This window comes from Microcaecilia unicolor, chromosome 5 (genome assembly GCF_901765095.1).
Source record: "Microcaecilia unicolor chromosome 5, aMicUni1.1, whole genome shotgun sequence".
Taxonomy (NCBI): Eukaryota; Metazoa; Chordata; class Amphibia; order Gymnophiona; family Siphonopidae; genus Microcaecilia; species Microcaecilia unicolor.
In genome coordinates, this window is record NC_044035.1 from 325,881,100 (window position 1) to 325,895,713 (window position 14,614).

The 14,614-nt window shown below is 43.0% G+C and overlaps 1 protein-coding gene across 3 annotated transcripts in view; it reads right to left on the reverse strand.

Moving 5' to 3' along the window:
- Positions 1-556: 556 nt before the first annotated feature.
- The window catches only part of LOC115470867 (ankyrin and armadillo repeat-containing protein-like), a 68,516-nt gene continuing 54,458 nt past the window's right edge, over positions 557-14,614 (reverse strand). For 2 of the 3 annotated variants that reach the window (XM_030204461.1, XM_030204460.1), the window contains 2 exons: positions 10,233-10,352; positions 557-1,260 (listed from right to left, as the gene is read on the reverse strand). In XM_030204461.1, the coding sequence (XP_030060321.1) occupies positions 1,059-1,260; positions 10,233-10,352 (322 nt within the window). In that variant the 3' untranslated portion in view covers positions 557-1,058. The remainder of the gene's footprint in view (positions 1,261-10,232; positions 10,353-14,614) is intronic. The other variant, XM_030204462.1, reaches the window with a different exon arrangement.

Sequence of the window (14,614 nt, forward strand, 5' to 3'; positions counted from 1 at the left end):
GGTTTGGATTTAAGCACACACTTTATAAAAATACACTCATCTTTAGGTACATTGAACCAGAAAATTTGCGTGTGTTGAAGAGCAAGTAAAAACATGTGCATGTGTGTTCCATGGGGTAATTTGGCAGGTGCAAATGTGTGCATGAATGTTCTATAGGGTAATTTCAAAGGGAAAGTATGCATAATTTACCTGTTTGGGGGGGGGGGGGGGGGTAGAAAATTACCCTCTAGGGTCTTTGCAGTAGTCCCTAACACAAGAATGAGAATGCAGGCAAGACCACATTTGGTAAGGACACAGCACACAGGTATCCCTGTTCTATACCAACTGGTATTCATTTCAACCTGCATCTTAATGATAAGAGGCAGAGCGAGTCTTTGTCAAAATCTACTCCTATGAAACAGTGGTGTAGCCACAAGTGGGCCCATGCCCACTCACTTTGGGCTCAGGCCCACCCAGTAGCAACACACCTATGTTGTGGCTGGTGGGGATCTCCAAGACCCGCCAGCTGAAAACTTCCAACACCTTTCCCTCCCATGTACCTTTTAAATAGCAGATCTTCAATGGCAGCGAACAGCAACTGATACACACTGCTCATGCTGGGCCCACAGTCTTACCTCTAATGTGACTTCCTATTTACGTGTAGGCGAGAGTATGTCAGAAGGTAGGCTGTGGGGCCGGTGCGAGCAGTGTGTATCAGTTGCTGCTCACTGCCAGTGAAGATCTGCTGTTTAAAAGGTACCCAGGGCAGGAGGGGGGGGTTGAAAGACCAGATGGTCTGTGGGACGTGGAGGGGGGGTTCTTCTGCCCAAACACCTTGGGCCTAGGCCCACCCAAAGTTGGGTGTCTGGCTATGACCCTGCTATGAAGAACAGGTTTATGTAGATGTCAGAGGAAGATGCTTATCTCCATTATCCCACCACTCATTCCCTAATATCCCCTAATCAATAGATTCAAAATAAAAACTAGGATAGAGGCAGAACAGAAAGGAAAACAGCCAGAGGAGCTAGTGTAGAGCAGGAAACATTTTTGATTCATCATAAGTCCAGCAAACCATTAATTTATCCTTCTTTGGACCTGTCTTGTACAGTTATAGGGTAAGTAACACGGTACACTAGGGATGATGTGGCTGGTTTAAAGATTGTTCGGTTGCAGAGAGGTGGGAGAACTTCCTTGTGCTGGTTCTGGTGATGCCGGATCCTGGGTTCATAGATTTTGACTGAAGGCTGTAGGTCAGGGTGGTGGTCGGGAGAAGCTGATATCCTTTAGAGATTAAAAAAATGAAAAGGATCATTGAATAGCTACAATGGTAGAAGTTGGGTTTTATAAAGGTGTATTGTATATGAAGCTAAGGATATCCTACATAATAATGCTCACCTCTAATGTTCTGTGGCTGGGACCGTGGCTCCCTAGGCTGGAGGTGGTCTGCTAGGTAGACACGAGCTGACGTCATGACAGCTGATTCCAAGGCAAGGGGAGGAGTAGGGAAACACGTGCAGCGTGTTTCCCTACTCCTTCCCCTGCCTCGGAATCATCTGTCACCCCCCGTGTTACGGCCCCCTTGACCCCCCCCTCCGGAGGAACTTCCAGAGAAGATGATTGAGGAAGGAACGTGAAGGGCACAACAACACTTCGGCTGTCGGGGGTTTGGGTCCCCCGTCAGCATAGGTAGTCCACAACGGTGGCGGGGGGCAGTTTTTGGTGGTCTGGGGAGTGGTCGACAGGTTCGCGGAAGGGGGGGCGAGGGGGCCGTAGCACGGGGGGGGGGGGGAGGAATTGCCTGCCTAGGGCCCGTTTCCTTGCCTTCAGAAACGGGCCTTTTTTACTAGTTTTAAATAACTCGTTCTGTTGCTCTCTTCCCATTCTTAAGTATGTGTGCATGTGTGCAGACCTTCCTGGAAAGTGATTTCTTGCATTAGTATGCTAACATTAATGGTGTAACCTAGAGTTTCAATGTTTGCAAAAAGTTATTTTGGTACTCTTTGCATGGGCAAAAGGGCAACTTCATTTTTTTGTTTATATATGTAAGCACATACACCACATCCTACAACAGAAATGCAGAAGCTTAGCAGCATTAATCTATTTGTGCTTCCCAAACCTGTCTTAGGGACTCCATAGCCAATCAACTTTGCAGGATATTCACAATAAATATGCATGAAATAAATTTGTACAGTTTGGATCATTCTATAAGTATTAGAATAGGGTTTTCCATGTTCAAGTAACAACTTCTAAAATTACCTATACAGACAAAAAAGTAGCCACTAGGACAAATTGCACCTATCTTTATGGGATTATACATGTAGGTATTCCTTGGAGTGAATTGGAGCAGAGTTGCATGAAGGCCCATTTTAGACAGAATGTAGAAAATGGAATTGATATATCCAGGTTTAGACATGTACTGTACAATTCCATTAACATGTAGGAAAGGATTTGCTGATGTGGAGCCTTTTCTAATACACATGCAGGAATGCACAAGTATATTGCTGCTACATACAGCAGGAGGAGCCATTTTACAACAGTCAACATGGAAAATATCAATGGAGGGGATTTGACAAATTATGTTTAAATTCCGACACACCTCATGTATAAAAGGGTATGTCAGAATTTATTCTTGCATGTCAGCCATTTTCGAATCATACACATTGTAAATGCTTCTAATTAAGTACAGAGGCCACAATCTTCCTGTACTATGACTACTGAGGGGGAGAAAACAATGATTCTGTTGTTCTGGACGTGAGCCCTTGAGCCCAGGCCGAGGCCTAGAATAGGATTTTGGCCAAGGCCTAGGATAGACCGAACAGGCCCTACGCACCACCCCAGCCACCAAGCCCCGCACATGCACAACAGCTAACAGACACCACAAGAAAATGAGAGATAGAGCATTCAGGCGGGCCTCATGGCCAATCGGGAACCCACTCGCGCAGAGTCCAAGTAAGCAGTCCTCACGGCCGACCGGGAATCCAGTCACACTCTGGGAGGGGAGAAAGAACAATGATGGGTCCCCAAGGGACTTAGCACAAGCAGCGCACACAGTGCAGGGTACAGACACAAGGAAAAGGGCGAGAGACAGAGACTTCTAAAGTTATACACCAGGCTGTGCCACAGGACAATCAAGAATACAGGAAACCCCAGAAGGGAACACTCTAGGCTGTACTATATAGCACTCAAGGGAAAAAAGGGAACCAACTATAGGAATACACTCTAGGCTGAACCATTCAGCACTCACGGAAAGGAGATGCCACTCAAAAGAATACTCTAAGGTATGTCACTAGGCACTCAAGGAAAAAAGGGAAACCACTCATAGGAATACACTAGGCTGTGCCTGATAACACTCAAGGGAACTAGGCTGCACCTTACAGCACACAAAGATACAGGAAACCCTACAAGGAACACACTAGGCTGTACCATACAGCGCACAAAGGAAAAGGAAAACTACCTATAAGAATACACAAAGCTGGCCCCACAACACACAAGGGAAAAGGGAACAGGAAGCTGCCTTGACACACACAGACCAGAAAAGGAGCACTGCTCACCGGGAAGAGGAGACAGATTCAGCAAACAAAGAGAACTAAAACCAACAAACAGGAGCAATATACAAGGACAAGGGGACTGCCAAATGGAGGCAGAACCACAGGGAGCAGAGCAACAGCTCAGCACAACAAAGGGAACACTCACAGAGAGAAAACTAAACAAACAAACTGGAACAATACAAGGCATAAGCTTACCACAGACAGCACAATGTTAGAGCAGCAGAAAGGAGACCAGGTGTAGGAGAGTGCAATCAAGCTCATGCTGGGAATACCCAGCACACACACACACAGAATAAACAAGCACCAAGGAGAAAGGCTAAACTCCAACATGAAGGCAAGCGCCCAAGCACAGGCTGGCTTCAGCTGAGCAAACAAAGTAATCAAACGCTAAAGCAAGAATTGTAGGGAAAGGTAGGCTTAAGTAGATCAGGCTTCTGACGTCTGCTGCATCAGACGTCAGCTCAGCCTCTGACCAGCCAATCAGGAGTGAGTCCCAAACATTCCCCTGCCTGCTATCAGAATCATAACAGATTAACTAGAAACAGAGAAATACAAAGTCAGATAAAGACCGTCCAGCTTATAATCGAACGAGAATAACGCCCAAGTTCCGACCTAAATCGGGAGATGGGCGTTCTTCTCACAAAAACAAATAAAGCGGCATAATCGAAAGACGAACTTTGGACGCTTTCAACTGCACTCCGTCGCGGATGCGGACAAAGTTGACGGGGGAGTGTCGGAGGCGTGGTGAAGGCGGAACTGGGGCGTGGTTATCGGGCGAACAGAGATGGGCGCCCTTCGCCGATAATGGATGCGTTTGTAGCTAGAATTTAGGGCACTTTTCCTGGACCCTGTTTTTTGACGAATAGGGCCCCAAAAAGTGCCCTAAATGACCAGATGACCCCCAGAGGGAGTCGGGGATGACCTCCCCTGACTCCCCCAGTGGTCACTAACCCCCTCCCACCACAACAAATGATGTTTCACAACTTTTTACTTTCACCCTCAAATGTCATACCCTCCTCCCAAGCAGCAGTATGCAGGTCCCTGGAGCAGTTGTTAGGGGGTGCAGTGGACGTCAGGCAGGTGGACCCAGGCCCATCCCCCCCCTACCTGTTACAATTGTGCTGCTTAATGCTACTAGTCGTCCAACCCCCCCCAAACCCCCTGTACCCACATGTAGGTGCCCCCCTTCACCTCTTAGGGCTATAGTAATGGTGTAGACTTGTGGGCAGTGGGTTTTGAGGGGGATTTGGGGGGCTCAACACCCAAGGGAAGGGTGCTATGCACCTGGGAGCTCTTTTACCTTTTTTTTTGTTTTTGTAAAAGTGCCCCCTAGGGTGCCCGGTTGGTGTCCTGGCATGTGAGGGGGACCAGTGCACTATGAATCCTGGCCCCTCCCACGAACAAATGCCTTGCATTTATTCGTTTTTGAGCTGGGCGATTTCATTTTCCATTATCAGTGAAAAGCAAAAACGCCCAGCTCACACCTTGGCGAATAAAACATGGGCGTCTATTTTTTTTAAAAAATACGGTTCACTCCGCCCCTTCACGGACCCGTTCTCGGAGATTAACGCCCATGGAGATGGGCGTTTCTGGTCGATTATGCCCCTCCATATGACCTATCCAGTCTGCACATCAATACCATCTATTATCCCTTCCTCTTCCTTAGAGACCCTATGTACTTCTACCAAGCTTGCTTGAATTCAGATACAGTCTGTCTCCACTAGCTCAACTAGAAGGCTGATCCACAAATTCATCACCCTTTTTGTGAAGAAGTATTTCCTCAGGTTACTTCTGAGCAGGGGTGTGCTGGTAAATTTTTAACAACATGCTCTCTCTCTGGGCGTATCCACTCCTACAGTATAGTGGGGCCAGGGGTAGACTGGTGGGGGTAATGTATGCTTCTTCCCCCCCATCTTATGCGGGCACACTAGACATACCTTGGCTGGCAGGGATGCCGAGCCCCACCAGCCAATAAATGGACTCCCACCACTCCCCGCTGCTTGTTTTTGGCTCTGAGCAGCATGCTGGGCCTTCTCTTGCATGCACGAGAAGTCCCGGCCTGCTGCTCGGAGCTGGAAACAGGGAGCAGCACCAGTCTATTTACTTGGCTGGTGGGGCTCAATATCCTCACCAGCAAAGTAAAAGAGAATTAAAGAGGGGGCCCGAGCCCACATTTTGGGAGCCAGTTGTTAAAGTAGCCATGGGGGAAGGGGGGGCTACTTTAACAACCAGCTCTCAAAATTCTTAAAAACTTAACAAACGGCTCTCACGAACCCATGAAAGCCTGTTCCAGCACAAAACTGTTTCTGAGTCTCTTGCCTTTCACCTTCATCCTATTCTACTACTACTACTACTTTTTAACATTTCTAAAGCGCTACCAGGGTTACGCAGCGCTGTACAATTTAACAAAGAAGGACAGTCCCTGCTCAAAGGAGCTTACGATCTAAAGGACAAAAAATGTGGTCAATCAAATTGGGGGCAGTCTAGATTTCCTGGATAGAGGTACAATGGTTAGGTGCCGAAAGCGACATTGAAGAGGTGGGCTTTGAGCAAGGATTTGAAGATGGGCAGGGAGGGGCTTGGCGTATGGGCTCAGAGAGTTTATTCCAAGAATAGGGTGAGGCGAGGCAGAAAGGGCAGAGCCTGGAGTTGGCGGTGGTGGAGAAGGGTACTGAGAGGAGGGATTTGTCCTGTGAGCGGAGGTTACAGGTAGGAGCGTAAGGGGAGATGAGGGTAGAGAGGTAATGAGGGGCTGCAGATTGAGTGCATTTGTAGGTTAGTAGGAGAAGCTTGAACTATATGCGGTACCTGATCAGAAGCCAGTGAAGTGACTTGAGGAGAGGGGTGATATGAGCATATCGGTCTAGGTGAAAGATAAGACGGGCAGCAGAGTTCTGAATGGATTGAAGGGGGGATAGATGGTTAAGTAGGAGGCCAGTGAGGAGTAGGTTGCAGTAGTCAAGGCGAGAGGTGATGAGAGAGTGGATGAGAGTTCGGGTGGTGTGCTCCCCTTTATTCCAGAGCTTCCTTTCAATTGAAAGAGATTAGCCTCCTGTGCATTTATGCCATGTAGGTATTTAAACGTCCCTGTTATATCTCCCCTCTCCTGCCTTTCTTCCATTACAGTTCCAATGTACGTGCTACCATAACTCTATTTCATTTAACAATGGTCTTTTTAAAGACCAACTTAAATCTATCTTACAAGACATGTTACCAAGGACACGTGTGAACATCAGCATATGTATCAAGACTCCTGAAACAGGAACGTAGGTGCCAAAACATGGTACCATGTCGAGTCAGGGTTAATAAGCATCTAGAACTTTGCTTCGGCGTCCAGAGTCTGTGTTTGAAGAGCCTGATCCAGTTCCCACTCCTTGGGTTTCGACTCTACTTTCTTCCAAAGTATACATATTGAGACCTTGAAGCCTGTCCCCATATGCTTTATGATGAAGACCACTGACCATTTTAGTAGCTGTCTATGCGGAAGAGTATCAAAGGCTTTGCTTAAATCTAGATTCACCACATTTAGTTCTCTCCTTCGATCCAACTTTCTGCTCATCCAGTCAAAGAAATTAATCAGATTTGTCTGCACTAAGGAGGAGAACCTCCCTTAATCCATCTGTAAAAGGCTGCCCAAAATGAGCAGCTATGGGTGCCCAAGAGCAGCTGTAAATCAGCAGTGCCTCCAGAATTACCAGGGAATCAGCTGTCATTGGTGCTGTGAGCTTATTAGTACCTCTCTCTCCTCCTTTAGCAGAGATTTTCAAAAGTATTTGTATGTATAAAACTGTGTTTGTGTCTGCTTGTCTACGTGACACAAATCAGAAGATGGCCGGCCTTCTCCTAAAGCTGACCAAATCGGTATAATTGAAAGCCGATTTTGGCTGGCTTCAACTGCTTTCCGTCGCAGGGCTGGCCAAAGTTCAAGGGGGCGTGTCGGCAGGGTAGCGAAGGCGGGACGGGGGTGTGCTTAAGAGATGGCCGGCTGATAATGGAAAAAAGAAAGCCGGCCCCGACGAGCATTGGTCTGACCTAGCACGGCTACTCTTATGTTCTATGTTCTATGTTTATTTACGCCTTCATAGAAATGAAGCAAATTGGTGAGGTACGACTTCCCTTGACCAAAACATCTAACTTTTAGCCCTGGATGTTTTGACTTTGTTCCATTATGGTAGAAAAACGTCTTAAGTTTTGGGAATGCCGAAATCCTGCCCCCAACACACGCCTGACACATTCCCTTGTGATTTGGATTCACTACATAGAAAAACGTCTTAAAAATGGGGTTAGAAAATAGAGATTTGGATGTTTTGGCAAAAAAACCCCACTTCTATCTGCTGCTTTGTGCTGCGTTTTGAACGTTTTTCTGTTTCAAAAACGAGCCCCTAAGTCTTTCCTGACACTAAGACAGAAAGTTATTTCTTCTGGCCATTTTTGCTCTGATTTGTTTGTGGTTAATTATTCTAATGTGAAATATATATTTTTTGACCCTGTTCAATTGATGAATTTCCTAGATCATAAATTTCCTGTTTTTGTTACTCCTGCAGTTTTGAGAGGGGAGGTGGGTTAAAGGAGAAATATTTCTTTGTATATGCTTGTTATTCACCTGGCTTTAAGATTTTCCTAATTACATTATCTTTGTTAGTTTAAAAGATCTTGCCCTGTTATTGAGGTCTCTCCCTCACATTTATAATCTTTCTCGCAAGCAGATTATTGGTAGTATACTTCATATTTTTCTTTCCTTGTTGTTTTGTATCTTGAATGTTTAAATTTCCTGATCAAGAGTGTTTTCTTGAAATGTATTAAAGTTTGAATACATAAATACTAATACTAATAGAAAGATGCTATTTTATACATGGAGATTCATACCACACAGATTTCAAGGGGGCATGATGGGGACCAAAAATCTACATGTGTATTCCCCATTTTCAAATGGGGATACACATATATTGGGAAACAAATTTCTCTGTTGAGCTTTGCAGCGGCTCAGAGGCATGCACAGTTTTCAAAAAACTGTTCATTTTGGCAAGGGCTGTATATGAAGGATTAATTCTTCTTAATCCATCAATATTTGTTTCTGCAAACAAAATGGAAACAAAATTTGCGGCCTCGCTACTTCATTGGTGGCATGTATAAATAGGTTTGTAAAACGGTCTGGCTACACATTGAGGCACTTCCACTTACAAATGGAAGTTGTGATATTGCTGCTTCCTCATAGAAGCTCCCACGTTCATGCTGCACCTTTTCTTCAGGTGTATTTGTACAATGGGTGATCCCACTGTGCATGCAAATACACATGCACTCTTGTACATTCTTATACATATTTTACAAAAGGCTCAACATTCAGCAGAACCATTTGTAAAATACCACTGGCAATGAGCATGTCCTGACTTCCTGATCAACATTCTGATCTCAACATTCTCTGTAAAATGGGCTTTTGTATGTCATTGGATTGTATTGTTAGTAAGTGACCTAATGGTTTGAGTGATGGTCTGAGAACTAGGAAAATCATGGTTGAAATCCCATTGCCCCCATGGCACTCTTTGTGACCTTGGACATGCCAATTTATCTTTTGCACTCTTTGCATAGTGACTCACAAAAACTATATAGAAGAAAAGGGAGAGAGGAAATACAGTATAAGGAAACAAAGGGAGGGGAGAAGGGGAAGAGAAAAAGGACTTGAAAGAGAGGAGAGGAAGGAAAAGTTAGAAATTAGAAAAAAAGAGAGAAAAAGACAAATTTAATAAAGGAAGGGAAAGAGGAAGATGAGGAGGACATTTTTGGGCTCAAAAACCAGTAGACGAACGTTTCATCCAGGACATTCTCTAACTGGCCTTAACTTTGACACACTCCTATAAAGGAACTTCAAAGAGAAACTCCAGCATAAAATTGCTGAATTGAAACTCATGAAAACACTTGACAGCATCACCCTAGTCCTGAATAGAGACAATGAATTCATGTTACGCTATCAGGTGAGTCCCCACCCAGACAGTTCCCACCCACCATTTCCCCCGAGACAATTCCCACCTAGGACAATACCTAGAACAATTCCCCCCGGAACTATTCCCACTTAAGGGGGACAATTCCCAGCAAGCTTTTTTTTATTTTTTTTTAACTGACTGTAGCTTCTTTCTTGAATAGGGTCCCATAAGTCCTGGTAATTTGTTATAATTCGTAATCGGTGTGTCATTTTGAGGGGCTGAATTAGGTTGAAGCCTAGTCTGAGGGGTGTGGGGGGCATTGTCCCTCCACATGAACTGCAGTTCGTATTTATCCAATTATTTACTTATTTATGGATTTTAAATCCCAGATTAAACATGAATTAGGTTGAAACCTAGTTGGGAGGGGGGGGGGTGCATTGCTTTCTTCTATGTAATCAGAACATCTTGTCAATTCTACTTTTGTTATATTGTGAGCTACATTGAACTTGAATCTTATTTGAGGAACTTGAATCCTGTTTGAGACAATGTGGGATATAAATGTCATAAACAAATAACAAATAAATAAAATAAAACTTAGATCTGGGTGGGTTACTCTTTTGCAAGGAAAGAGATCACAGAATTTTACAAAATAGAGAAAATCTTACTGGCAAATAAATATTACTTGAAAAGGTGGTAGATGAGATCGCAAGAACACTACACACTCTACTGCTAGATGTAATCTAGCTTTCTAACCCCACCGATCTATAGCACTCTCAGAGTTAGTTACCTAATAGGAGGCAGCCCTAGTGCTTCTAAGTGTTTCCATCTCTCGAGAAACGTTGAAGATATCCTGTGTCTTCTGCTGTAGTAAAGCAATTTCTCCATGAAATGAGGTGTCTCCCTGCACCTGAAGTGGAGAGAAGGTTTAGTTTAATATAGTACAATAAAAATAATAAAGAAAATTACTTTGATATAGTTAGTGGATGTCGGATTCTCCTGGGGAAGCTGAGAAAAGAAGACATGAAGGGGGTGGGGAAAAGGGAAGTGGGGAAAAAGGGAATTAAAGGGGGAAAACAGCTGTGCATTGCAGTTAATGATTGCGTGTCTTTGTTATGCACCTGGAAAACTATGTAATTTTTTCCTTAAATGCTTTCATTGAATTGATGCCACCAATGGGCTCTTCACTCCCTTAGGAGAGTCAGAAGTCACATCACCGCACTAGGATAAAGCTAAAAATTGCAGAAGGACATAACTATGGGGGTAAAATCGAGCTAGCAGCAGTTAGTGTTTTTCGAAACACTGGCTGCTACAGGTTTTTTATATCAGCCTCGAGTTGTAACCAGATACCAATGTTCAATATCTTGGCATACCTTGACCACAGTACTTATCTGGTTCCGGAACCCGGATAACTACCCAGATACAGTTAGGACAGCCTTTTGCTGATAATACCCGGATAGTACCCTGTCACCAGACTGAACACTGTACACTTTATGGTTTTAGGTGATTTAAATGCATACTTTGACGGTGCCATCAATAAAAAAAAAAAAAAAAAAAGAAAACCTTCCTATCAGATATGTTAGATTCTGGTACTTCTCCTAGGTTGTATTAGACAGATCATCTACTAGATTTTATTTTTGTATCTGACTCCAAAATAATGTTAGTTAACTGGGGATTTCTTAAGACTATGATGCTTCCTTGGGGATAATGTTTTGCCTATGTTATAGGGATACTGGTTCCGTGATCATAATGGAATGAGAAAAGAGGGAGAACCAATGTCAACAGGTGGGAATTAGAAGTTTTAAATGTCTCTGCAGAGATATATGAAGTTTGGTCTATGAAAATACATTTGGCTTTGGATACTGTTGCACCCATATATCAAATATATTTATAGGTGAGTAATAATAAATGTTTTACTAAAACATTAATTCAGAGAAATAATTTTCAAACCTTCAAAAGGATATTGGTTGATTATTGGTGATATGAGACAAAATTATTTACAGAAGATTCAGGAGATTATGGTAGGGTATTTCTCCAGATGTATTGATGATAGTGTAATACAACCCAGGTAGCTTTTTTTGGGTAGTGTATTCACTAATGGGGGAAGGCAGACTTGGACCTAAAATCTGTGTTAATGGTCCCTATGCTAATATGTTGGTTGATTTTTTTTTTTTTTTTTAAGAAAATTAGCTGCTTGAAAAATCCACTTTTGCATGTGGTTGGTAGTGGTTCCTTGGATTTTAAGCATGAGGTTGTCCTAGACTCTTTCTGCATGATTATAACAGAGTTTAGAAATTAATATTATTGCTGAAATCAGCTCACATGCCACTTAATCTTGCATCAGTTTACCTGTTCAAAGAAAGCTCTGCATCTTTGTTGCATGAGATTGTTGATTTTTTTGAATTATTCTTTGTCATAGGGGGTAATACCTCATCAGTTGAAAGAAGCAGTTGTCACTCCTATTAAAAAGATGGGTTTATGTGCAGATTTCTATGAACATTTTAGGAGGTTTGACATCTGTCTATGGTATTGAAGTTACTGAAGAAGGAACTAGCTTTCTAGAAGAGTATGATCTATTAATCGTGGTTTTGGCAGGTTTTGGAAAAGGTTCTGGAATAGACTCTATGTTAGTCACTCTGTTGGATGAAATTTACTTCTAGAGCGATAAGGGTCAGGTATTGCTAATATCCATTGGCCTTAGCTTTTGACACAGTTGAATCACAGATCCTGTTAAACAGATATTCATCCGTGACTAGTTGGATTTGTGATTCAATGGCTTTGCTTCTTTTTAAACGGAAGAAATTATATAGTCAGGTTCAATGCGAATTGGTCAGTATATAAACATCTACAATCAGGAGTTCTTCAGGGTTCACCTCTATTGTCTTTGCTGTTTAATATCTATATGTCCCTGACTGGTGAACAAGTTAGGCGCTTTGAGTTTTCATTTTATGCTTATGCTAATGATATCCAATTAGTGCTGCCTCTATGTGAGGATGGATCTCAACAGCAAAGGACTTTACACCATTAAAAGTGTTAGACGTTTTTAGAAGAAGGTGGAATTTATAAGAAAGAGGTTGGTCAGGGGTTAAGACAGGCTTATTTTAAACTGAAAGTAGTGAGGAAACTACATGCTTATTTAGATGAGGATACTTTCAGAATACAGGCAACAAGTGGTCATTATTAACTCATTAGACTATTGTAATCAGGGCTTTTTTTGAGGGGGTACTCAGGGGTACTGAGTACTGGCACCTTTCCCATTGTCTGCTGAAATTGACCCATGGACCCCCAAGTTTTAATGATAGAGCTCAAGCTCTACATACTAATTCTGTCTTGTCATAGATTCTGTGACTGGTTGCAGGGGGCCTGGCTATTGTGGGGTGGGTCTCTCAGTGATCACCCCATTCCTGAAGAGTGGCCTAGCATTTGAGTACCAGTACTTTTTTTGCTAGAAAAAGCACACTGATTGTAATGCTCTACATCGGAGCCAACTTTTCAAAATTATTGGGAGTGCTAAGCCCAGTATAAATAATCCTTCCTTGGACACATACAAGGAATATTCTCAATATTGGGGGTGCTCAAGCACCCACAGCACCCACAGAGTCAGCTCCTATGATGCTCTATATATTGGGCTTTAGAATGCTTTACTAGGAAGGCTGTGGGTGGCACAAAATACAGTAGCTCAGTTTTTACTTAGAAATTGGATGGGAGAAAAATACCTCAGAAGCCCATGCAGAGATTAATAATAAAGTATTTCAGCAAATTAGGCTTAATGTATCTTTTATTGGTTGTAATAAAATAAACTCTCAGAGCCATTTTTTATGGTCTTTCAAGTGCTCTAATTCCTACACACTGTATTCCTAATAAGCACATAAGCACCGCCATGCTGGGAAAAGACCAAAGATCCATCAAGCCCAGCACTCTGTCTCCGACAGCGGCCAATCCAGGCCCCAAGAACCTGGCAAAAAACCCAAAATTTAATAACGATCAATGGACTTTTCCTTCAGAAATCTGTCCAGACCCCCTTTAAACTCAGCAAGGCCAGCTGCCGTCACTACCTTCTCCGGCAATGAGTTCCAGAGTCTACACGCTGAGTAAAGAAAAACTTTCTCCAATTTGTTTTAAACCTACCACATTCTAATTTCATCTTGTGTCCCCTGGTTCTATTATTGTTAGAAAGCGTAAACAAACGCTTCACATCTGTCCACTCAATCCCGCTCATTATTTTGTAAACCTGTATCATATCACCTCTCAGCCGCCTTTTCTCCAGGCTAAAGAGTCCTAGGCGTTTTAACCTCTCCTCATAGGGTAGTCGTCCCATCCCTTTTATCATTTTTGTCGCCCTTCTCTGCACCTTCTCCAATTCCTTTATATCTTTTTTGAGAAGAGGCGACCAGAACTGAACACAATACTCCAGGTGCGGTCGCACCATGGAGCGATATAACGGCATTATAACATCTTCATGCTTGTTTTCCATCCCTTTTCTAATAATACTCAACATTCTGTTCGCCTTCTTAGCCGCCGCAGCACATTGAGCTGAAGATTTCAACGTCCTATCCACGATGACTCCCAGATCCCTTTCTTGGTCCGTAACTCCTAACGCGGAACCCTGCATAACATAGCTGTAATTCAGGTTCCTCCTTCCCACATGCATCACTTTGCACTTGTCAACGTTGAACTTCATCTGCCATTTGGACGCAAGTACAATTTAAGCTTTGATTCCAGTTCGACATTTTTTTTCTATCATAATCTGTGCTGGGTACCCATCCACTTATATTTGGGATTGTAATGCAACTGTAGTTTCGAATGTTTTTACTATTTATCCTTCATTCAAAATATTGATCATTGAACCCTACTCTCTGTTTTCTATCTTTTAGCCAGTCCTTAATCCATAATACAATACTGCCTCCTATCCTATAACTTGTCATTTCCTCAGGAGCCATTTATGAGGTACTCTGTTAAATGCTTTTTGAAAATCCAGATACTCAATATCAACTGGCTCACCGTTATCCACATGTTTATTCACCCCTTCAAAGAAATGTATCAGATTGGTGAGGCAAGATTTCTCTTCTATGCTGGCTTTATCCCATTAATCCACATGTTCAGTAATTTTGTTTTTTATAATAGTCTCATTCCCTGCCTATCTCTGATCCTCTCATTCACGGCCTACATCCT